The 23,274-nt window shown below is 39.3% G+C and overlaps 1 protein-coding gene across 1 annotated transcript; it reads left to right on the top strand.

The window, feature by feature from the left end:
• The first annotated feature begins 4,580 nt into the window (after positions 1-4,580).
• Positions 4,581-16,380, top strand: LOC139638200 (tight junction protein 2-like). Its single transcript, XM_071512245.1, has 4 exons — positions 4,581-4,646; positions 8,819-9,319; positions 10,348-10,433; positions 12,823-16,380. Exons 1-4 carry the CDS (start codon positions 4,581-4,583, stop codon positions 12,974-12,976), a joined length of 807 nt encoding a protein of 268 aa, XP_071368346.1. The 3' UTR covers positions 12,977-16,380.
• Positions 16,381-23,274: the final 6,894 nt, after the last annotated feature.

Below are 23,274 nucleotides of genomic sequence, written 5' to 3'. Positions count from 1 at the left end.
GTCATGGAATTCTGGACAAAATCACATCTAACAAAAAAACATATTCTCAGATTTGGGTCCAAGAGACAAAATCTCATCAAATGGGGGTCCATGGCCCTAATGTGGACTAAATTAGGGGTCCTTGATATGGAAAAGGTTGAGAATCACTGCTGTAGGGCATTAGTATAGTTTACTGGAAGATTACAATAAGTCCAGAAGATTTGTGTTGTAAAAGGGCCAACATATTCTAATCTCTCTTATTCTAATTATAGTGATGGCCCTATGGTCAACTTCTACATCTTCTACTCTTTAAGGATACTGTGCCTCTACTAGGGCTGCTAAGAATATTTTATTTATTTTGTTTATATAATTTATTTAATAGGGGCAATGCAAATTAACATAGTGCCACTTCAACTGGTTACAAACAAGTTGATGCAGCTGATGTTCTGCATAGAGATTAGAGCTATTGCTAGTTTCCAACCCCTGTCCCTACTTAGGCTTTTCTTAAGAGAAATAAGAAAAAAGGAAGAAAATATAAATCATTATTTAAAGAAGGAAAAAAACAATAAAATAATCAAGTCATTACTGATGAGATTTAACAATGCATGCAGCTCTGATTTTGCTTCAGACAGCCTTTAACATTTTTTATCAAAAACCTTAATATTTTGGATTCATTTTTATTTCAGTTGGTAGTGTATTCCACATTTGGGAGCCCTTTATAGAAAATGCTGAAAGTCCAAAGGATATAAATTAAGATAAACATTTCATTCAAATAATCTTGACATTGTGATTTGCCACCAGTCGCCTCTATGGGTGAAAGTTGGTGGCAGAGGTCCAATAAAATAAGTCCTGGAAAACGAAATATACTGAGGAGCCACTCATCACTCTCAGCTAAAAAGTTGGTGCGCTCTGAAAATACGCTCCCTGCGCAGTGCAACATGTGCCAAATCCTCCAAAAAAATTGCCTACACCCGGAATTTCAACACCCATACTGATATTTAGAATCAGAATCAGAAATACTTTATTGACCCCCGAGGGGAAATTGGGTTATGTTGCAATTGCTCACATTCTAGAAGAGATATATATATAAGCATAGAGAAATTATAAGAAAAATAGAAATAAGAAATATGTAAAATATGTGCATTATACTACAATATATAACAATAATAATATAGAAATAAGAGAAATAAGAATTATGTACAAATATGTGCATCATACTACAATATATACAACTGTGTAAATAATTAAATAATTATTACACTGTTGAATTATTGCACAAAATTATTACCAGAATCAGTATTGCACAGTTTAAAATATAAATTAGAAATTATGATTGTCAGTTTTCCATTTTAAATCTGTATGCTTAAACGGTGCAAATATTGTCAGACTACATGCGCAGTCTAAATTGTTTATGAGTAGTGTAACATGTACTTGTAGTCTCAGCTATTATAACTGAAGCATTTTTATATTAAGTATGAAAAAAGCATAGTAATAGTAATTTGATTGTCTTTCTTGGTGGTCTTCATAAGTACAAGTTCATAAATCTGACTCACAGCATAAATTCATTCAACATATACAGTATGTATATTTGATTTGTAGGTATTTTTTGACATTTCGAAAAGCTTAATACTTCTGGTTTATTGACTACCATATTTAGTTGACAGATTACACTGTATGGAACTTTTGTTCATTGGTCAAAAAGGTGACATTTTGATTTTTCAATACATTTTATCAGCCAAATGTTGAAAAATAAATTGTTGTTGATGATAGATTCAACTATTCGGTATAGGATTTGATAGATTATTCTAAAATGAAAATTGATAGTTGCAGCCCTAATAGGCTATTTACTTCAAAACAATTTTTGCAATATTTTTGAGGGAAAAAAATTGTGTGTGCGTGTGTGTTGCATGTGTAGGGGTAGGATTGTTTATACTAATTATTAACACAACTAACATAACATAGAGGTTTGATACAACCTGACCCACTCCCACCCCATAGCCCCATCTAAATTCCCCATAGGGACCCATTGGCTGGAACCCACTGGTCACTGTGCAATGGGAAATACAATGTGTGTTTTTTTGTGTTGATACATGTATTCTGATGCTCTATGATGTCTTCAGTGATCTCCAAGATCAGTAGAGATGAAGATATTACATCAGAAATATTGGGAAAAAATATGGCAATAATGTATTCCTGGTGTTTTTTACATATATCAATATCATGAGATATCATGATATTATAATTTTGATATGTTAATATTGTGATATAATCTTTTAATTTGACATCTAGTGAATGTTCCATTTTTACTAGTTGCTATATAGCAACTAGTAGTTTTTCAGCAATGGTTTTCCATTTGAAGCTATGAAGTTTTTCATTTTGACTAGTAAAACCCACAACTGTTCGATCAGCATCTAGTGTTTATCGTCATTAGCACCCCCCTCTTCTATAGAGGAGAATCTCCTATAAACCAGGGCTCCATCATGGAGGTCCACTGGAGAATTGGATATGTTCAACCAGGCTAGAAAAAGAGAGACACCTAAAAAAGATTATTGTGGTGTGGGTAAATCCATTCAGTAACATTGTAAAATTGATCACCGTATTTTCTCTAATAGTGGCCGGTAGTCAATTAAAAGCCAGGTCTCAGATAATGGCCGGGGCCGTGGTCGACACGAACAAATAAAGGCCGGCCCCAAATACAGGCCGGGGAAAAAAAACAAAGGAAAAAACAAAGGTGGATACCGGTAAACTCCTGGTGCCTGTTATATAATGTAACTGTAGTTTGTAGTAAGGTACAAGTGCCACAAGATGGCAGTATGCCACAAGATGGCTCGGCCGGTGGAAGTCTCTGGAGCGTGCCGTCGTCGATTGCCGTAATTATCAGTAATGCATTGCAGTAACAAAAAAACGGCTACCTAACGAACCCCAACAGAAGCAGATCAGAAAACAAGGAGGCTTCGTACTAAAATATGAGCAAATATACTTATCAGACAGAGGGAATTAGAAATAAAGGCCTGTCTCTAATATAAGCCTGCTTCCAATAAAGGCCTGGTACCCTCTGCAGTTGAGGTAAATAAAGGCCCGGGCCAATATTAGAGGAAATACGGTAGTTAGATTTGTTTCCAAATGTAGGTTACTGTTACACAGTAAACTGTCTTGCCTTTAGCCCTAGCCTCTACTCCAAAACACTCTGAGTTGTAGCTTGAAGAGTCAGCTCAGTTAACCTGAACAAACTGTTAGCTAACTAACTAGCCAGCAGACTAATTTAACAAAGACACTGATGTTAATGTTAAAATGTGACTACTAGCAGCCTCTAGCTTCTACTAGATATGTTAGCTAGTGTGCACATCAGTTGTGTTGACAACAAGGCAGGGATGTCTAGCTGAGCAGATTATGGTTACCTAGCTAATAAACTGACATCTGAACACAAAAGTGATCAGAGGTATCAGTGACAAAATTAGTCAGTGGTGGAAGAAGTACTGAGATCTTATATTTAAGTAAAAGTAGCAATACGACAATGTAAAGATACTCCATTACAAGTAAAAGTCCTGCATTCAAAATCTTACTTAAGTATTGGCAGCAAAATGTACTTAGAGTATCAAAGTAAACATACTCATTATGCAAACTGTTCCCATTTAGAGAGTTATATTTTTCATAAATTATTGGAATATTAATACTGATTTCTTGACATACATGTACATGTAAGCAGCATTTTAAAGTTGTCAACGTGAAGCTAATCTTGACAATTTAGCTATACTTTTGGGTAGTCTAATCTATAACAATGCTATTTTATAGTTATTTTATAAAGATGATCAAATGTTTTAAATATAAAATATTGATCTGAAAAGTAACTAGTAACTATAGCTGTGAAATAAATGTAATGGAGTAAAAAGTACAATATTTCCCTCTGAAATGTAGTGGAGTATAAGTACAAAGTAGCATATAATGGAAATACTCAACTAAAATACCTCAAAAGTACAGTACTTGAGTAAATGTACTTAGTTACTTTCCACCACTGAAATTAGTTCCCAGTCCAAAACAAAAGCGAAAAAATATATCAGTTGAATTCTGTTCAGACAGCGGAGTTGTACGTTTAGAAAACGCAGTCAGCTGTTGACAGCTTGCCTCCACTAAGGAGGCTGGAAAACATGAACGCACTGTGAACCAGCAATGGAGGTAGCATGCCTCCACTGTTGCCTCAGAGCTGAGGACCTCCATTGAGGATGTGTTACGTCACCTGAAAACCCTCTGTAATGGCATGGTCTGACCCCCCCCTCACTCCCCTCTGTTTGCACCCTGCTTGGTACGTCCCATCATGTCAGCTTGAGTGTCTTTTTTGCCCCCATGTTCAACTCTGACTGACTTTTAAGGCTGGCAGGGTGAAGAGCAGCCTCAGAGTCAACCATGGGGCTGAAAAAGACAGACAAGATGGCATGTCAACCCCTTTCATGGCCCTGCCCACTGACCTATCCTGTCTACTGCATGGCTGTGTACTCTGTGTGTGTGTACGTGTATGTGTGTGTGTGTGTGTGTGTGTGTGTGTGTGTGTTTGTGTGTAGATCTTGCGCAGGTGCAGTCCGGACATCCGGAGTCGTGTCAAGAGGATGGGCAGCCGGGAAGTCCTCAGCCGAGCAAGCCCCCCGCCTGCATTCCTACCAGACACCCCCAAGGTGAGGGACACACACACACACACACACACACACACACACACACACATCTATGCTCCTAGTGTCAGGCCTATGGCTTCTCTAAAACTTCAACAAGCCACAGCTGTTAATGCATCCATCTGGCTTCACATTTCATCACTTTGTTTTGTCATATATTTCATTACACATGATGAAAGGTGTATGGCTTGTAGCCTTTCTCAGAAGAAAATAAAGCTTTGATGCATGCATCCAAAATTGGCAAACTGTTACTTACTTTAAAGGTATGGAAGTTGAGAAGTGACATAAATCAATTGAAATCATGAAATAGAATTGCAACTTCAATTCCCATATACTGTATGGGAGCATAATGTATGATAAAATTAAAATTAAAGTGAAATAATCCAATTTTCATTTTCATTTACATGTTGGAAAATGCATTATTACTGACAAAATTAAAACTCAAGTTTTAATTTTCATTTTTGCTCTCATATATCGGAATTGAAATTGCAATTATGTTTCATGATTTCATTTGAATTATGTCACTTCTCAACTTCCATACAAAGGAAGACATTTCCACTTTTTGTGCAAAACCTTAGATGTTTTGCCTCTCTCCTCCTGTTGTCATTCTTTGGTATAAATAACAGACCATCCAGGTTGATACCGTGAACATTTTGAAATACCCCGGTACATGATAATATAGGGTTACTGCCCAACCCTAGTGCAGACTTTACAGGGGAGCAATGACAAATTGACCTCACTCGGCTTTTCTGAACTTACTACCATTTGTTAGAGCCACACATACAGTCATACACACTTATACACACTATAACCACATAAACACAACAAACAGAACAGCTCATCTCATCAGCTCATCATGAATTGACAATCAAGTATATACGGAAGAGAAACAATATTGTCATCCTTTCAACAGACATCAAGCCAAACCCAAAAATTCTAAATCAATCACAATTCCTCAAGAATAATAGCGAACTTATAAATCCTTGACCTTCTTAAATTATATATTTATCCATCCGCTTTCACACAATTCCAAAAAAATAGGGTATTAAAATACATTTCTCATTCTCTGCCAAGGGGATTTCTACTTTCACCCAGGTATACATTTTTATTTCCTACACCATTTTTTTCCTAGTTTACTCACACACAATTCAATTATGGTTCCTGCAGTATTTGGAGATACCGTTTTAACAAAATTTTGAACCGATCTTTAGTATTCTCTTGAACATTATGTACTGTCAGTCATTTACAAAACTGAACGATGCAGCTTTTTGCTTCAGTGATTTAAAAACAGTTGTCTTCAACCATGTGCCATCATGACCCGAGAGCGTGTTTTCTTTCCAATCAAACTCTGCAGCAGCTGATTAGTTCCTCCTCTCTGGCTGAAGGTGGGATAATAACCAGTGAAATCAGCTGCTGTTGTGTTTGATTGGGCCTTGATGGCGCATGGTTGAAGATCAGTGATTGAGAGTAATTAGCTAAAGCCGTCCTGCTGTTCTGGATGAGTGTCAGCCAGTGTCTTATTTGTGTCATCAGCTATTATTAGTGTGCTTGCTGAAGGCAAAGCACACTACTACTGGAATATGTCAGCCATCATCAGCTCATATAATTCTACATTTTTCCTCTCATAACTATTCTGTGTTTTATCATTGGTATTGTACACTAGGGCTGAACAATTAATCGAAATTTTATCGAAATCTCAATATGGCCTACTGCAATTTTCAAATCGCAGAAGGCGCAATACTTGTTAAAGGTGAAATGTGTGTCAAAATACAATTTTAAAGTAAATATTGTGGTGCTGCAGAGATGTCCTGGCCTACACCTCATATTCTACAGACTTAAGAAAACATCTTTGTTTGGTACAGATCCCTGCAAAAAATCACACCATAATCATTTTAATACGTTTTTCAATGAAAATGAGAATAATGATGTAAAACTGATCATTCCCTCTAATATCGCAAATCATGTAGCAATTGTAATCAGTCGAAATAATCGCAATTAGATATTTTTTCAAAATTGTTCAGCCCTGTTGTACACTCTGTTACCTAATGAGCATCACATGACATCACATAACACATAACATCCATGAAATACATAGTAATTTGGCAGGAGCTGATTGGTTTTTAGGTGGTTTAGGTAGTGTGCTTCTCAGGATGGGACTTTGAGACAAAGTACTAGTTTAGGTAAGTGGTGATTCTCCCTCTAACCTCCACCTCCCACCCTGCCAGCTCTTTACCTCCTTCCAAAGGAACAAACTGCCCTTCCCACTGAGGAATGGGCTGATATGGAGAAACCACGCCCACCGCAGCTCTGATTCCTCCAACAGCAGCTCACTGGACCAGACGGGTACCCAGAATTCTCCTGAGTTGGTGGTAGACGGTGGTGGGCTTGTGTGCAGCAGTCTCCTATAGCGTTGGTTTCCAATCATGTGCAGTCGTGACCTTAGAGTATGTAGGTTTTCATTCCAACAATAAAGTCCAGCAGCTGATTTCACTGACTAGGTCCTCCTCTGTTGCTGAAGGTGTGTTAGCTAGTGAACTGAGCTGTAGCTAGCTGTATGTTTGGTTGGAATGCAAACCTGCAGACTTCTGCCCTGTAGCTTGGACCAGTGATTTTTCCAGTGCAATTGTGTTGTGGACTGAAATGTTCCTACTGTTGGTAGACTAATGTTTGTACGATATTGTGGTAATAGAGAAATGTATGGTTAGGCTCATCTCCCCCCTATAGAGGGCTTTCTGGTGATGTAACACACCCTCTGGCAGCCATACTGGAGGTCTTGGGCAATAGTCACTGTGAACATATGATCATATTTCTAAGCACACAACTTGGCCATCTCAACAGAATTGCAAAGACTTTCATTTCTTTGCCGTTTTTTTTTTTTTTTTTTTTTTTACCACTGATACATTTGATTGATTTTTAGATAATGTCTTCTTGCTAGCTAGCTAATAGTATCTGGTCAGCTAACCATCACTGTTTTGTTGTAAAAAAAACAACAACAAAAAAAAACATGTTTACGGACTATAATGTACCAAGTAGAAGCTAGCATTAGCAGTGGGTAGTAGTCTGTTGTTAACATTAAGAACAGTTGCTTTGCTAAAATAGCCTGCTGGTTAGTAAGCTTGCTAACAAAGCCAAAAACCAACTGTTTGTTCAGGTTAACTGAGCAGATTCTTCTCAAGCTACGAGTGTGTAGAGCAGAGAAAGGCAATCATGTGCCATGATGAGAGTGTGCAGGTTTACATTCCACCCAGACACTACACAAGGTGATTTCACTGATTATTTCCTCCTCTCTTGTTTGCTAATCAGTAAAATCACCTGGAGTAGTCTTTGGTTGGAATGAAAGCCTGTAGCCCTCCATGGCACATTGTCCATTCCTGGTTTTTTAGAGTAGAGACTAAAGCCAAGACAGACAAGACAGTTTACATGTGTCACAGTAACCCATATTTGGACACAAATCTACCTTATCAGACTATTCACTTTTACTTATAACATTACTGAATTGACTGACTAATACCCAGACTAATACCCAGACCACAACAATCTTTTTCAGGTATCTCACTTTTTCTAGCCTGGTTGCTATATATTTATCCATTATTTGTGCATAGCAAATTCTCCATTGGACCTCCATGATGGTGCCAGACTCGGTTGCTAGGGGACTTGTAACACAAATGCAAAGCCTCTATTGAAGTTTAGATTTGTGGCTTGTTGTTAAATTCAGAAATAGTAGCAATATGTGTACGATTAAGAATTTTTTCAGTTTAGGTTTAACCACATTTTAGCAAGATAACAACTAAGGGCGCATTCACACTGTTTTGCTTTTTCCAAACTGCCAGTGCCTCTTTTACAATGGGAGTTAATGGGGAGTTGCTGATGGGAAAGGTGATTTGCCTGGTGTCTTTTTAGGCAGAGTTGAGCGCTTCCTATTTTTAACAATTTAGCTTTTTAGACCACATGATGTCAGCCATTTTTTTTGTGAGTTTACCAATCACAGTGAAGAAGAGGTGGGGTTTCATGGTTCGTACATAGTTGATAGTTTACGACGAAACAAAGTGGGTTGTGTGCTTTTTCAAATGATCACAAAATTTAGCTTGGACAGCGCATTTTCTACAAAAAAAGCGGGATAGTGTGACCACACCCTAGGTATTTTGCGCTTGCTCTAACTCCTCGCCTTTCTCGGTCAGGTGAAGCTGGTCCTGAGAGAGGAGGTGGCGCTGGTATCAGGCTCCGCCCACCCACACCACCACCAGCGTCAGCATCACCCTCCGCCCCCCAGCACCAGCCGAAGCTACGACTCCCCGTCCAGCAGCAGCCCCGCCAGCAGCAGCAACAACGACCCCCTCCCCGTCTCCCGCCCGGCCTCCTCCGGCCCGCCGCCCCCGCCGCCTCCGTCCCACCACCTCAACTCCTTCGGCAAGTCCCGGCCCCTCGGAGCGCCCCCACCCCCCGTCGCGCTCAAGCCCATCGGCTGCGGGTCCCAGGCAGACGTCCCGGTTCACTCGCCTGTCGCTCCGCCCAGTGCGACCGCGGCAGCCCATAGGAAGCAGGACGGGGTGGGGGAGGAGAGCCCGGTGGAGGACCCGTCCAAGCAGTCCTTCCTGGGGAAGATCAAGGCTTTTGAGAAGATGGATCACTTTGCCCGAGCCCAGAGGATGCTGGAACTGCAGGAAGCCCAGAACGCCAGGGTGGGTTTGGGAAAGGGTATAGCTCAAGGTTCCCATTGGTCATGGAATTTATGGAATATCATGGAATTTTGAGGGGTGTATTCCCGACAGGGGACGTCAAGGATTTTGCTAAATTCTCTGGGGAAGTCTGGGAATTTTATAGATGAGTCACTTTACAGAAATATGGCAGTGTGAGATTTCCAACTTGTTTTACACATTCATTGCATTAGATCAGTGGTTCTCAACGTGGGGTCCGGGGACCACCAGGGGTCCTTGAGGGGGTTCCAGGGGGTCCCCAGCAAACTGATGAATTGTTAAACTTCACCATTATTTCATTTACAAGAAGTTAATACAATTAGAGAATGTAGAAGAATGACTGTTTTGATCATAGTTTCTCTGTTATCTCTCTACCTACAATACAGATAGTCATGGAATTCTGGACAAAATCATATCTGACAATAAAAATATTGTCAGATTTGAGTCCGAAAGACAAAATCTCATCAAATGGGGGTCCGTGGCTCTAATATGTACTACATTTGGGGTCCTTGATATAAAAAAGGTTGAGAATCACTGCATTAGATGGTGATTTTCCCAAACATCTAGCCATGCATGAAGCATGAACCAGCCATTAGAAATGGAAAGTCATGGAAAAGTCAGGAAATTTTACCACAGTGGGAGCCCTGATAGCTAACTGCCTGTCAAAGGGATTGGATTAATTACGTTTATAAAAAGGGTAACATTGACCACACCTGATTGTGATCTGATTGGCCAACAACCGTCAATAAGTATTCACATCCAATTCCTTTCTAGCTTTCAATTCTGTATTTTTGCAATAATGTTTTCAGTGAATTATTTATTTGTATTTGTATCGGGTTAAGAATGGAATTTTCCTTCTTAACCTGGTGTCAGATATCCATAGTGCAGTTGTTGTGAAGGCCTTCTAACTTGGAATTCTATGTTACTTTGGATACCAGTGATAATAAACGATCTATTTAACCATAACCATTGTAGATATTCAGTGAATCCCTCCTGTCTCTCCCTGTGTCTAGTTGGAAATCGCTCAGAAGCATCCGGACATCTATGCTGTTCCCCTGAAGACCGCCAAGCTGGATCACAACCGCCCACAGCCTATCGGGTAGGCTTACTACTGCCATAGGACTGTGTTACCAAGCTCCTCTGTGAGTGTGTGTGTCTGCGTGTTTGTGTGTCAACAGTCCTTGCTAACCACCCAATTTACAATTTATCAGATTTTTAGGGAAAGAGGACATTTCTGCAACATTTGCGGCATACATGCAGCCTCTTTGAGCCATAGAGAAGCAGAGGAGGTGATCTGTGATAAACTACAGGCATACCTATTTTTTACCGAGGAGTTACAGCAGCTTGTGTAAACTGTCCTCATCCTCCTCATATAGCGCCCCCTACAGGTTCCTACTGGCCGATTAGAGCTCAGCCAATGGCTCTCTTCAAAACAGAGGGAACAAAGGCACAGACACTCAATAAAACACTCCTCCCTCCTTTTTTCTAATGTGGTGAACACTACCACCTCCTCTTATTTGTATAGTCCGATGTTGATACTCAACTTCCTATCAAGTGACTATAATATGTCCCTAAAAAGTCTACTAATTGTGTGAAAAGTAGTCTATAGATATACAGTGTCTGAGCTAGGGTTAATCTTAAAGTTGGGGTTAATGTTAGAAACAGGTTAGGGTTGGGTTTAGGTTTAAAAATGGGTCAGGGTTAGTGTTGGGGTTAGGGTTAGGCTAAAGTCAGGGTTAGGGTTACATAGTCTGTAGAGATTCACCAAAGAGGCTAAAGACACTTGCGTTAAACATTTACTTTATGTCACCTGATAGTTAGTTAAATATCAACATTGGGCTTTTCAAATTACCAATAAATATTTGTTCTCAGTACTAGGGATGGGTCATAAAAAAATAATATTTGAATATTAATCAACGTAGACTTTTGTAATTTGGCCGTTAATATTTTAGCTGCGACCAGCAGCTAGTGTAAGTCACTGTCGGTCTGTCTGTTGGTCCCAAAAATTAAAAAAAAACCTTACCTGCACATGTGCCACCGCAGGACAAGTTCAAGTTCAAGCGCCAAACTGTTTGTAGTATATCAGTAGCATACTTTTTACCATTAGATGTCAGGCTTTACACAGATTTGGGTTTGGGGTTTAGTTATTCTTTAAAATAACTAGTCCATACCGGGGGATGCGTGCGCCACAACTACGTGCAGACTTGCCAAAAATGTGCATAAACAGCATAAATTTGGGAAAATGGAAAAATCTGCTTTGTCAGTCCCTGCCTATGCCAATGCTCAATGCCCATGTGCAGTTTCAGATTGATTGGCCAACCCATTGAGTAGCAAAATGGATGCAGACAGACAGACAGACAAACAGAAGGACAGAGTTTTCCTCGTTTTATAGTAGGATTCTGAGAGTGAATAACAGCTATAGCATAGATGAGCCACTAGGGGGTTTCTGGTGTTATTTAAAAAAAAAAAAATAAACCTCTACCTCTCTTGCGCACATCAGTACCCAAAGTGTTATTGGAATTCCCTCTTGCCCATTGTTACTTGCCCATTCCATGCACCTTGTTACTAGGTGAAACTGTGCCAGAATACCATTTCACGATTGTGTTTTTATCCCTTGTGTCACTGCAGGATGTAAGGTTTCAGTTCCCTTGGTTTTTACCTCCTGTATTATATTTTTGGGTGTAAATACTGTATTTCACTCATTTTCTGATACCCATTCCCTGGCTTTTTTCTGTCACAAATCTCCTAGCAACCACGTCTGACATCATTATGGCGGTCCATGGGAAATAATGTCTAAATGTATAACAACCAGGGCTGCAAAAAAACAAAGATACCGGTACATGAAAACGGTTTAGCCCTAGTCTCTACTCCAACACATTCTTGAGTTGTAGCTTGAGAAGAGTCAGCTCAGTTAACCTGAACAAACTGTTGGTTTTAGCAACTTGAGACACGAGAATGGAGTTGGAGTTGAGAGACGACGTATCATATGCAGATATCTGTTTATAGAGATTAGCCGAAATGTCGTCTGGACCTAAAACACCTACAAAAAGTATCGATGTTTGTGTATTGTGTGGAGAAACGTTCGACTTTCGTGTCTCAAGTTGCTAATTGGACTGTAAACAATGACCGGCGCACGGAAGAGGAAGTCTTGGCCCGGATGTCTGCTGGCTCCACCGGAAACCCCGAAATATTGGCCGTCGCCCCCAGAGTCTAATCGTCGTCAGACCGATAGACGATGGGTTCCGAGATCGGCTAGTGCGCTAATCAGATGTGTTCACAAGGAAGCGTTAGTTGGATAACCAGACACTATGCTTAGCTAGCTAAACACAAAATCAATCAGATGTAGGCCTACTAGTGATGAAATGCTCAGTTTCCAGTCAAAAACAGCACAGAAATGAATCGTGTCTATTCAGTTCTGTTGAGACGGACAACTTGTACGTTTAGAAGTTTAGTCTTAACTTGAAGTTGTATTTCCTGTGTCCCACCAGCTCCAGCTCCCGTCCGGAACCCCAAACTCCTTCATCCTCCAAGGAGGGCCGTATCTACCCCAGCGAGGACGAGGAGGTGGAAGAGGACGCGTACCACAGCAAGCCAGGATACTACACCGCCAACTCTCACCAGTACCAAGACACTGAACTGTAGGGTTGCCACATCGTAGCTGTGGTAACCCGCAACGTCCTGGAGATACATGTACACATACAGTACATATATATTTACACACATACACACACACACCACACACACTCTCACCATTCCAGGCCCTGCACCAGTCGGCTGCTGACTTGGAAGCATCCCCTGCTTCTTTGAGATTCTTGGAAAAAAAACCAACATAACTTTCTTTTTCGCTTCAAGGAAGTCAATGCAATCTGTACTATCCGTTTGGATAGGATCTCACTGTCTTCGCTCATTTGCTTTTTTTTTTTTTAAAAGTGACTTCTCTTTCAGTGTTATTTTATTGTTTGGAGTTGTATTTAATTGTTTCTTTCTTACGTACCTCTTTAATTGTTAAAACTGAGTGATCAGGAACCACTTGTTTTCTTGCCTATGCAACTCTTTCAGTTTGTGCACAGCAACTGAAACCTATTGCCACGAGTATTGCCCTATCTCGCCCCGACAAAAAACCTCAGCCGACCCACAATATGCGCTTTCCCACTTCTGTCCCCTCCTTTTTGTATCTCCTATAATCGCCAGCTCTGATCAAAAAAAGGTTACGTATATATTATTACTGTATTACTCTATATATTATATATCTAATGTCAAGTGTTTATACTCCTCTATCTTTGCATTCCTTCCTATATGACAATGCCTGTGTATACATACAGTATATATCTATATATTGACAGAGAGAAAGAGACATTCTATATAGTGACACTGGAATTTGTTACGATTTTTTGAAGTGCCTTTTACTTTCTTAGTCCCATGAGGTTTGGGTTGTCTTTCCTCCGCCCCTCAGCCGCCCAGCCGGACTAAAACCTCTGCTGCTGTCAAGCTTAAAGGGAAACCAGGGATCCAGTGACACCAAAACCTTAATGCTGTCCCCACACACTGTACTGTCCGCTGTCACTTACAGTGCCAACACACACACACACACAAGAAAATACAATACACTACGCCTAGCCCTATCTGCCATGTCCAAGAATGGCTGATCTCAAACGAAATCTGTTCCCCAGATTTTAAATCGAGAAGAACGATATCCGTCAAACGCCGCATTTGGATTTGGACTTGAGATAATTAGAGCAGGTTAAAGTAGTAATCCGCGACAATCTTTTTTTTTTTTTCTTTGGTGCTCAGCGGTCTTTGCTGTGGTATTTTTTCCACTGGGCTTCCAAAGAGACTGTCAATCAGTGTGGCCAGTACTGTGACGTCTTTTTCCTTGGATTTTCTGTTAAGTTTCTGTTGAGTTTCTGTAGGTGGCGCTGTTTTCTTTGTCTGTTCAGCCATGGTGGCTATCACTGCTCATGCTAACTACCCAGTTCTTCTTCTGTTTATTCCAAATAGACCACAAACATAAAACGCATCAATTCCTTTGCAGCAGAGGATTTTTCCCAGGAAAGACCTACCAGGCACAGAGTGTTTAGAACAGCAAATGGAAAAGCTTTCAGGAACTGGCTATGGGTTGAGTCACTATTGGGTTATATCAGTTGGCAGAGGTGGGGACTCGAGTCACATGACTTGGACTTGAGTCAGATTCGAGTCAGTTTTAATTGCTTGAGACTTGACTTGGGTTCTGGTGACTTGAGACTTGACTAGACTTATGGTGACTTGGGTCTTGACTAGACTTATGGTGACTTGGGTCTTGACTTTAAATTGGGTTCTGGTGACTTGGGTCTTGACTTTGAATTGGGTTCTGGTGACTTGGGACTTGACTGACTTGGGTTCTGGTGACTTGAGACTTGACTAGACTTATGGTGACTTGGGTCTTGACTTTAAATTGGGTTCTGGTGACTTGGGTCTTGACTTTGAATTGGGTTCTGGTGACTTGGGACTTGACTTTGACTTGGGTTCTGGTGACTTGGGTCTTGAATTTGACTTGTACTTTGATGACGTAAAAAGGTTTCTAAAGTCTTGACAAAAGATCTTGTGTTTGTGTCAATGACTTGAAAGTGATGAGATTTTGAATTGTATTGAATTTGTATGGAATTATTGAATTTAAATTGATTATAGAAATAAAACTCATGATGGACTTACCAAGTTGCATTGAACAGTCCTAGATATTTAGTTTTCTTTAAGATATTAAATTGATACTGGACTCTTGATTTGTTCTGACTTGACTTGCTGTTTTACATTTAGACTTGACTTGGTCTTGACTTGGTAATCTACATTTAGACTTGGGACTTGACATTAATGACATGGACTTGACTTGGACTTGACTTGGTAATCTACATTTAGACTTGAGACTTGCCATTAATGACATGGACTTGACTTGGTAATCTGCATTTAGAGTTGGTACTTGACTTGAGACTTGTGCCTCAAGACTTGAGACTGACTTGGGACTCGAGCAAAGCTGACTTGGTCACATCTCTGTCAGTTGGTCATAGAGAGTAGCAAAACGGACATTTATTTATGTGAAAATATTGCGGATTATTACTTTAAACTTTCTGGGGTGGCGTGCTAGCACAGCGGGAAGAGAGGTAGCCCCATAAATCAAAGGGTCATAGGTTCAATCCCCGCAACAGCCATCAACAGTTATCGCCATCAACTGCGGGAATCGTGTGAACATGCCCTTTGTAATGTGAAAGTGTCCATAATGAAGACACTGAACTCTGCAAGCTAGCCTTGATAAGAGTGTTAGCTTAACGCCTAAAATGTAAAAGTAATGATTGTGCTTTGCGGTAAAAACAAAAAAAGTAAAGGAAATACACTTAATTCTAAACAGAAGGAAACTCGTCTGCTTCTGTTACAAACCTGTGATTGAAGATGTTACAAAATGAGCCATATTTGCTACCCACAGAAATGGGGTCACAGGTTTTATGAGGCTGCATTGGATTGAATTGGAGTGTGTGTTTGTGACCGGGTGTTGGTGTGTGTGGTGGAGGCAGTCAGCTGTCTCTGGTCTGGGCTCCACCATCAATGTGTTTCTACATGTAAAAAAAAAAATATGCTTGATTGTATCTCAGTTCACTTTACCTCCACAAATGAGTTACAAAGTGCTTACTGGCAGGATCTAAGTGCTTATGAATGGGTTTTGAAGTCCTTCATATGAACTGGTATTGAACTCATGGAGTACACTGTGTTATGGCAGAGGGTTATGTTATAAATGAGAGCGCGAGAATGAGAAGAATGACTGGACTGCGTCTGCTTGAGTTTTTCCGTGGAGTTTCACCTTACAACACCAAATAAAAGTCTTAACCTCATGTGTATTGTGTTTGTTTTGCCACACTGGGATTTCAGCAATTATTTGTGGATCAGATATAATGTAATGGCTTAGTAGATCAGGCTGTATTCTCTTCAAAGCAGACGTGGGGACTCGAGTCACATGACTTGGACTCGAGTCACAGCTTTAATTGCTCGAGACTTGACTTGATGCATGAAGAGAATACTTGAGACTTGACTTGACTTGGGTTCTGGTGACTTGGGACTTGACTTGGGTTCTGGTGACTTGGGACTTGACTTGGGTTCTGGTGACTTGAGACTTGACTTGGGTTCTGGTGACTTGGGACTTGACTTTGACTTGAAAAGGTTTCTAAAGTCTTGACTTGAGATCTTGTGTTTGTGTAAATGACTTAGATTGAAAGTGATGAGATTTGTTCCAGCAGACGACTGAATTTAAATTCTGTTTTCTGAATTTGTATGGAATGACTGAATTTATTGAAGTTGAAACTGATTATAGAAATCAAACTCATGATGCTTTTACCAAGTTTTTATCCTATTAAAACCATATTGCATTGAAAAGTCCTAGATATTTAGTTTTCTTTAAGATATTAAATTGATACTGGACTCTTGATTTGTTCTGACTTGACTTGGTCAAGACTTTACCTCAACTGCAGAGGGTACCAGGCCTTTATTGGAAGCAGGCTTATATTAGAGACAGGCCTTTATTTCTAATTCCCTCTGTTTGATAAGTATATTTGCTCATATTTTAGTACGAAGCCTCCTTGTTTTCTGATCTGCTTCTGTTGGGGTTCGTTAGGTAGCCGTTTTTTTGTTACTGCAATGCATTACCGATAATTACGGTAATCGATGACGGCACGCTCCAGAGACTTCCGCCGGCCGAGCCGTCTTGTGACATACTGCCATCTTGTGGCACTTGTACGTTACTACAAACTACAGTTACATTATATAACAGGCACCAGGAGTCTACCAGTATCCACTGTTGTTTTTTCCTTTGTTTTTTTCCCCGGCCTTTATTTGTTCGTGTCGATCACGGCCCCGGCCATTATCGGAGACCCGGCTTTTAATTGACTACCGGCCACTATTAGAGGAAATACGGTAACCTAACTCCCTAAAGCAAAAACAGGAGAAAACAAGATCTTCAAGATATTCAAAATCCACCCCTACAACATGGGACTGCTACTGAGCTCTGTATTTACAGCTATGTACAAGGTGTCTAAGTTTCACAAGACTTACAACCTGAGGCTGTAGTTCACAAGTCAGCAACTGCAAAAAAAAAACTGGTTATGCTTGCGTTGGGAGCCGGGAAGGAGAGAGCAGAACAATGAACAATTATATATGTAGTATACATATATACATACACATACTCATATAATACACGTATATACAGACACATACATACATACATACACATACATAAAATATGTTACATTTGTAAAAGAGGGTACAATTAGGCAATTAGATTCAATGCAATCCAATGTCTTGTATTAACCGGAGAGATATGATAATATAAAAAATACAATAAAATAAAAAATAAAATTACAAATAATCAGATTCTACTAACAATGGTCATAAATGGGAAATGTAACTACATAGTGTTACAATATTCAAGAAGTTCTAATTAACATTAATTCTTTCCTCTAATATCATGACAGAGAGTCTTGTGTGAGTGTGAGTCTCTCTCTCTTTCTCTCTCTCTCTCCCTCTCTTTCTCTGTGTGTGTGTGTGTGTGTGTGTATGTGAGTGTATGTGAGTTCAGTGGTATGCACAGAATCTGAAAGGAACTGGAGCAAAATTCTCTGGTGGCTCAGTGGGCTAAGGAGCCTATCATGTAAATGCAACATCTTGGGTTCAAAACTGGCCTGGAACCTTTGTTGCTTGTCACATCTCCCTCTCTTTCCACCATGAACCGTCGAATAAAGCGGAAATACCACAAAAATAATCTTTAAAAAGGGAAGTTCCCCCGGAAATGGTAGGGGCCCGGGTGCATGATGTTTTGAAAATCTGCTTTTAAAAACTCATTTCTGAGTTTTGTGCAGTGACATATACATACACTTTCAAGGGAGCAAATGCAATATACTTTGATTTCTGACTTCTCTCTGAGATTAATACATAATCCAATCTAAAAATGACAGTTCTAAATTGAAATACATTATGAAATTGAACAACTTTGAAATATCAAATAGGATCCTGCAAAAGTAGTTTCTTTGTTTCGAAAGATAGTTTCCATTTCCACTTTCAAGAAACAAAGAAAAAATATGTTTCCACACAAGTTAAAGGATATATTTGGTGATTTTGGACCTATATATAATTTGTCACTTTCATACCAGTAGCGAGTTTAGTTTAGTTTAGTTTATTTGCATATATTGAAACAAACAGCATGCAAAAAATATATATATGCATAATAATAATTAAAAAAAATAATACATTAAGAGAATTAACAAAGAAAGAAAGGGAAATAAATGTACAGGTAAGGCAAAAAGCCCAAGATGAGCTTATATCAAAGTTTATTTAAAGTAGTTACAATAATGAAAATACAATTATTGAAATATAGTTACATAATAGGATTTAGTAAACTGGTACAACAAATATTAATAAATCATATAAATCTCCAGGAAATTGGTAAGTGATCAAATGTGTAACTGAGAGCATTAGCAGCTGTCAGAAATCAAAACTTATGTTATTTTTCTTTTAAATGCATTTAAGGAGGGAAATAAATCTGCTAAATAAGAACATATTTTCCAAACTGTGACCCCTCTATATCGAATTGAAAATTCCTGAGCAAAACTATAAATGCCGCCCATCCACACATTCCCACAGCCAAGGAAAAAAACACCTTTTTTTCTCAACTATTTCACATGATGAAGAAAATGCTGCCTAATAATCCATTTAACAAGGTCCAAAAAAACAATGAAAAACAATTTCACCAACTCATCAAATTATGCAGATGGGGCACTAATCCACACAAAGATGTTTCAGAGTTTTTTCTATTAACTGAGTAGTTTTGAGCCCTCATTTACATAGAGCATTCATTAGTCTGTATTTTTTTTATTTTTTTTATTCGTGTGCATCTTCATTAATCTGGTTTGTATAGCTCTTTTTATATAGTCTCTTGCTCTATGTTTCCAGTCTTGGGCATTCAGTTTTATATCCATTACTTTTCAGCTTGTGACACCAGCCATTGTTTTTTCTGATTATTGTGATCACACCTCCTTCATTAGGAGAGGCTGTATCTGGGCGGTTCATTCACAGATGGATCCTATTATGCAATTATGTATTCTCTTTTCTGGGATACTGTAGATCGCAAAGAGTTCTTCATCCGTTTGAGTTGAGCGTCTCTCTCCAGAGGCAGACACTGTTACTGCGCAGTCAGCATTTTGGGGAGACATCCAGGACATGTTAGAATGCAGTTCAGGATATCACAGGGTGAACTGGGCCTGCCGCTGGGACGGCTCTTGACAGCTATGCCGGTCTCAAGGCTCAGGTCGTCAGCATCAATGTCCCTCCAGTTTCTCAGCTGAGTTGCTGACACTTGTCACTCAGTCTGTTGTCACTGATTGCTGTCTGCATCTCATTAATGCTGAATAGGAATCCTAACAAGTCTGTGTAAATATTCAGCTGTGTGAATCTCTCAGTTGGACTGGTTAATGTGGTATCTACAAGCAGTAGAAACAAATCTTGCTTGTAAGGCAAGGCAAGGCAAACTTTATTTATATAGCACATTTCATACACAAGGCAAATACAATGTGCTTCACATAAAACAGAAAAAATACATAAAATGACATTAAAAACGAAAAGAAAGAAAGATGTTGAGCAGTCACTCTCACACTAGTGCCACCTCTGGTCAGCCAGTATAACTGAGAGTGACTCCCTCAATTTTTCCTCTCAAAAAGGAAATCAGTTTATATGAGATCTTGAAGGATTCCTCGAAGGATTCTTCAAAGGAGCCTAGAGTCTTTCCAGTGGTCTTACCCCACCCTATAGGTAGGTCCACAGCCCCTATAGGACTTGTAAATGTTCCTGTAGAACAATACACAGATCATCTAAACAATTACAATTATAAACTTCAAGAATTCTTCAATTCTCAATACAAGTTTGAGGATCCCGTCAGAGCGGATAAACTACTCACCAGAGTTCCTCTAGACTCCTGTTGGGATCCTGTTTGTGACGCCAATTTATGAATAATTTTGCATAAAATAGGTAAAACATAAATAAAATAAATAAATAAAGATAACACCTGTTACATCTACATACAGATGATGTAGTTCTTCTCTCTCTGCAAACCTTAAAATCCCCTTACATTCATATTAATTCACTCCCTAATTCATGCAAAATCCCCTTAAAATGAGTTAAGGGAGTTATTAATGGAGGAGACCCCATCAAAACCTCCTTAAACACCCCTTACTTTTTGACTTGAGTAGTAGAGGGTGAGTAGATAATGACAGAATTTTCATTTTTGTGTGAACTATTCCTTTAATAATTGTCATTGTCAGTCAAGTGTGTTTTAATTAGATATTAGAAACCTAGGAGAGGTAGAGAGGAATGATGGGAATGAGAGTGTTTGGAGAGCAGCAGTTGTTGGTTAAAATGTAAAGATATGAGACAATATGTAATAATTTAATGACATGGGCTTGTGGAAAAAAAGTGCAAACTGCAAAGAGATACATACTCAATACATTACTGCATGTCAATATGCACCATATGCACCTTGAGTTCTTTAAGCGCGTTTGTCTTAATTCAAAATATGTCTTTACACTGCGCCTGTTCGTGCTGTCTCTATTAATATCTGATGTTTCAGCGTGCAATATTTGTGGTGTGATGTTAGGGAGAATGAGCAATGTTTTGTAGAGGGCTGAGGTGACATTCAAAAAGCTGTGGAAAAGCTGTCTTTTTGGAACAATTAATGGAATCCAGCTGGAAACCGAATCATCTGTCATGAGATGAGGAAAAAACACCTGCTTTCAATGTTCTTTGTATCCCTCATTTACTCCTTCTATCCCTCTATTTTGGCAGTTACCTGCTAAGCCATGCCTGGGTTACATACATGTTTTCACTGCCTGTCAAAAAGCGACATATGGAAGAGTCATTGCGATCTTGTTGTAACTTGAATGTCTTCTTGAGAAAGGTCTGCAGGCTGAAACAGTAATTAACAAAACCAACTGCATTCTCTGCCTCCTGACTCTGTTTCACATTGTTCATGGATCCTTGTTGAGTTTGTGCAGGCTACCTGCAAAGTGCTGACAGCCTACTGTAGGCTTAACCCCATTACATGTAGTCTGTTAGCTCACTCTCTTAACACCCCCCCACCCCCCATCCCCATTGTGCTAGTAATTACAGCCCAGCTCACATCACTGTAATGCCCTATGGTAATGGTAAGTGGTTGCGTCACAGTCACAGTATGTGGTTATTAACTTAACATTACATTCTGTATGTCACAAACACAGCTAAATACCATCAGGCTGTCTGCAAGTTTAATCAAATTAAATTTAAGACTTATGAAGACCTTTTTAACACCAGGGGCCAGTTGCATAAAGATAGACCTAGTCTTAGACTTAAATGTGACCTTAACCTGCTTTAGACACTTACAGTAGATTTACCTGTTCCTACTACTTCTTGATTGTTGTAGATCTCTAATGTTTCTGTCTCTAAAGACTCTCTCTCTTCTTCAGGCTCTTTCCAAAAACCAGAGATTTGCCATCTTTTATAAGATTCAGTATTTAAACTTCCCTCTGACAGTTAGGCCGAGTCGTTGCCATAACAACAAAGTTCTTAACTCAAGATTAGCCAGAGGGGAAGATGGCTAACTTTCTTACCTCAAAATAAGTCAGTCGTAATATTTAAGTAACAGACAGACTTAATTAGCCTAGTCCAACCTGAGAATCTAAGACCAGTCAAAGGCTTAGACTGGTCTTGAACTAGCTTTATGCAACTGGCCCCAGAATGAAATTTAAGACCAGTTTCACAATTGAAATAAACATGAAATGAAAACAGCTGTAAACCTATCAGAATACAGTCTGCATGACTGCCAAAAAAAGAGCACACCAAGGAACCACATTTGTAACACCTCTAACACTGAATTTTATTAATTAAAGCTGCAATAAGTGACATTTTCTGACCACTAGAGGGTGACAGAAACCACAATGGACTTGTAAATAACACACAGCAAAACCACTGCACTACGGAGGCCTACTAAGGACAAACATTACAAAGCACCGTGCATAAAGGCTAACAGCTAGGCTAAACGTACCTACAGAGAAGTCTCACCAGTTAACAGTCTCACTTTGCCAGGCCTTTCTCCCGCTGAAGGTTACATGTCCCACAATGACAAGTGAAGAGGTAGGTAACAAGTTTACTAGTTTAAAGGAATAGCTCACCCAAAAATGAAAATTCTGTCATCATCTACTCACCCTCATGCCAAATGAAACACAGGTGAAATTTGTTAGTCCATATAACACACAGGGAGGCTGCAGCACAACTTGGTAGCAGCCTTCTCCAAAACAACTGAAGTCAATGGGGACCTGTTCTTTAGAGTTCCAAAACAAAAACAGCCAAACAATCACACTGTGAATAGAAAGACCTATACACCATGATTTGTTGCAAATCAATCAGCTGTAGTTCAGATTTGCACTAAATGATGGTGTAAATATACTGTAGGTCTTTTTGGAACTATTAACACAAAAGACAGACAAACAAAAGCACAACAAAACACACTAATTCACTGACCAAGTGTGGAGAGCCGTGGATGATGGCAAAGCCTATATAAGACCAGTGGTGGAAAGTAACTAAGTACATTTACTCAAGTACTGTACTTAAGTACAACAAGTACATACTTGTACTTTACTTGAGTATTTCCATTTGATGCTACTTTATACTTCCACTCCACTACATTTCAGAGGGAAATATTGTACTTTCTACTCCACTACATTTATTTGACAGCTTTAGTTACTTTTCAGATGGAGATTTGACACAATGGATAATATAACAAGCTTTTAAAATACAACACATTGTTAAAGATGAAACCAGTGGTTTCCAACCTTTTTGGCTTTTGACGTCTTACAAAAAGCAGTGTGTAGTCGGGTCACATTTCAGATGTCTATGAGTTGTTAACA

This window comes from Centroberyx affinis, unplaced genomic scaffold (assembly GCF_046629955.1).
Source record: "Centroberyx affinis isolate AG114_WGS23_722 - 3 ecotype Tasmania unplaced genomic scaffold, CSIRO-AGI_Caff_v1 ptg006192l_1, whole genome shotgun sequence".
Taxonomy (NCBI): domain Eukaryota; kingdom Metazoa; phylum Chordata; class Actinopteri; order Beryciformes; family Berycidae; genus Centroberyx; species Centroberyx affinis.
The sequence above is the reverse complement of the archived record's forward strand: the minus strand, read 5'-3'. Positions and strand labels throughout refer to the sequence as shown.

Excerpts from the sequence above, each read along its gene's own strand:
- LOC139638200 (XM_071512245.1), top strand. The coding sequence starts at position 4,581 with ATGGGCAGCCGGGAAGTCCTCAGCCGAGCAAGCCCCCCGCCTGCATTC. Across the intron at positions 4,647-8,818 it reads TCCTACCAGACACCCCCAAG|GTGAAGCTGGTCCTGAGAGA; the intron begins GTGAGGGACACA and ends TTTCTCGGTCAG. Across the intron at positions 9,320-10,347 it reads AGGAAGCCCAGAACGCCAGG|TTGGAAATCGCTCAGAAGCA; the intron begins GTGGGTTTGGGA and ends CCCTGTGTCTAG.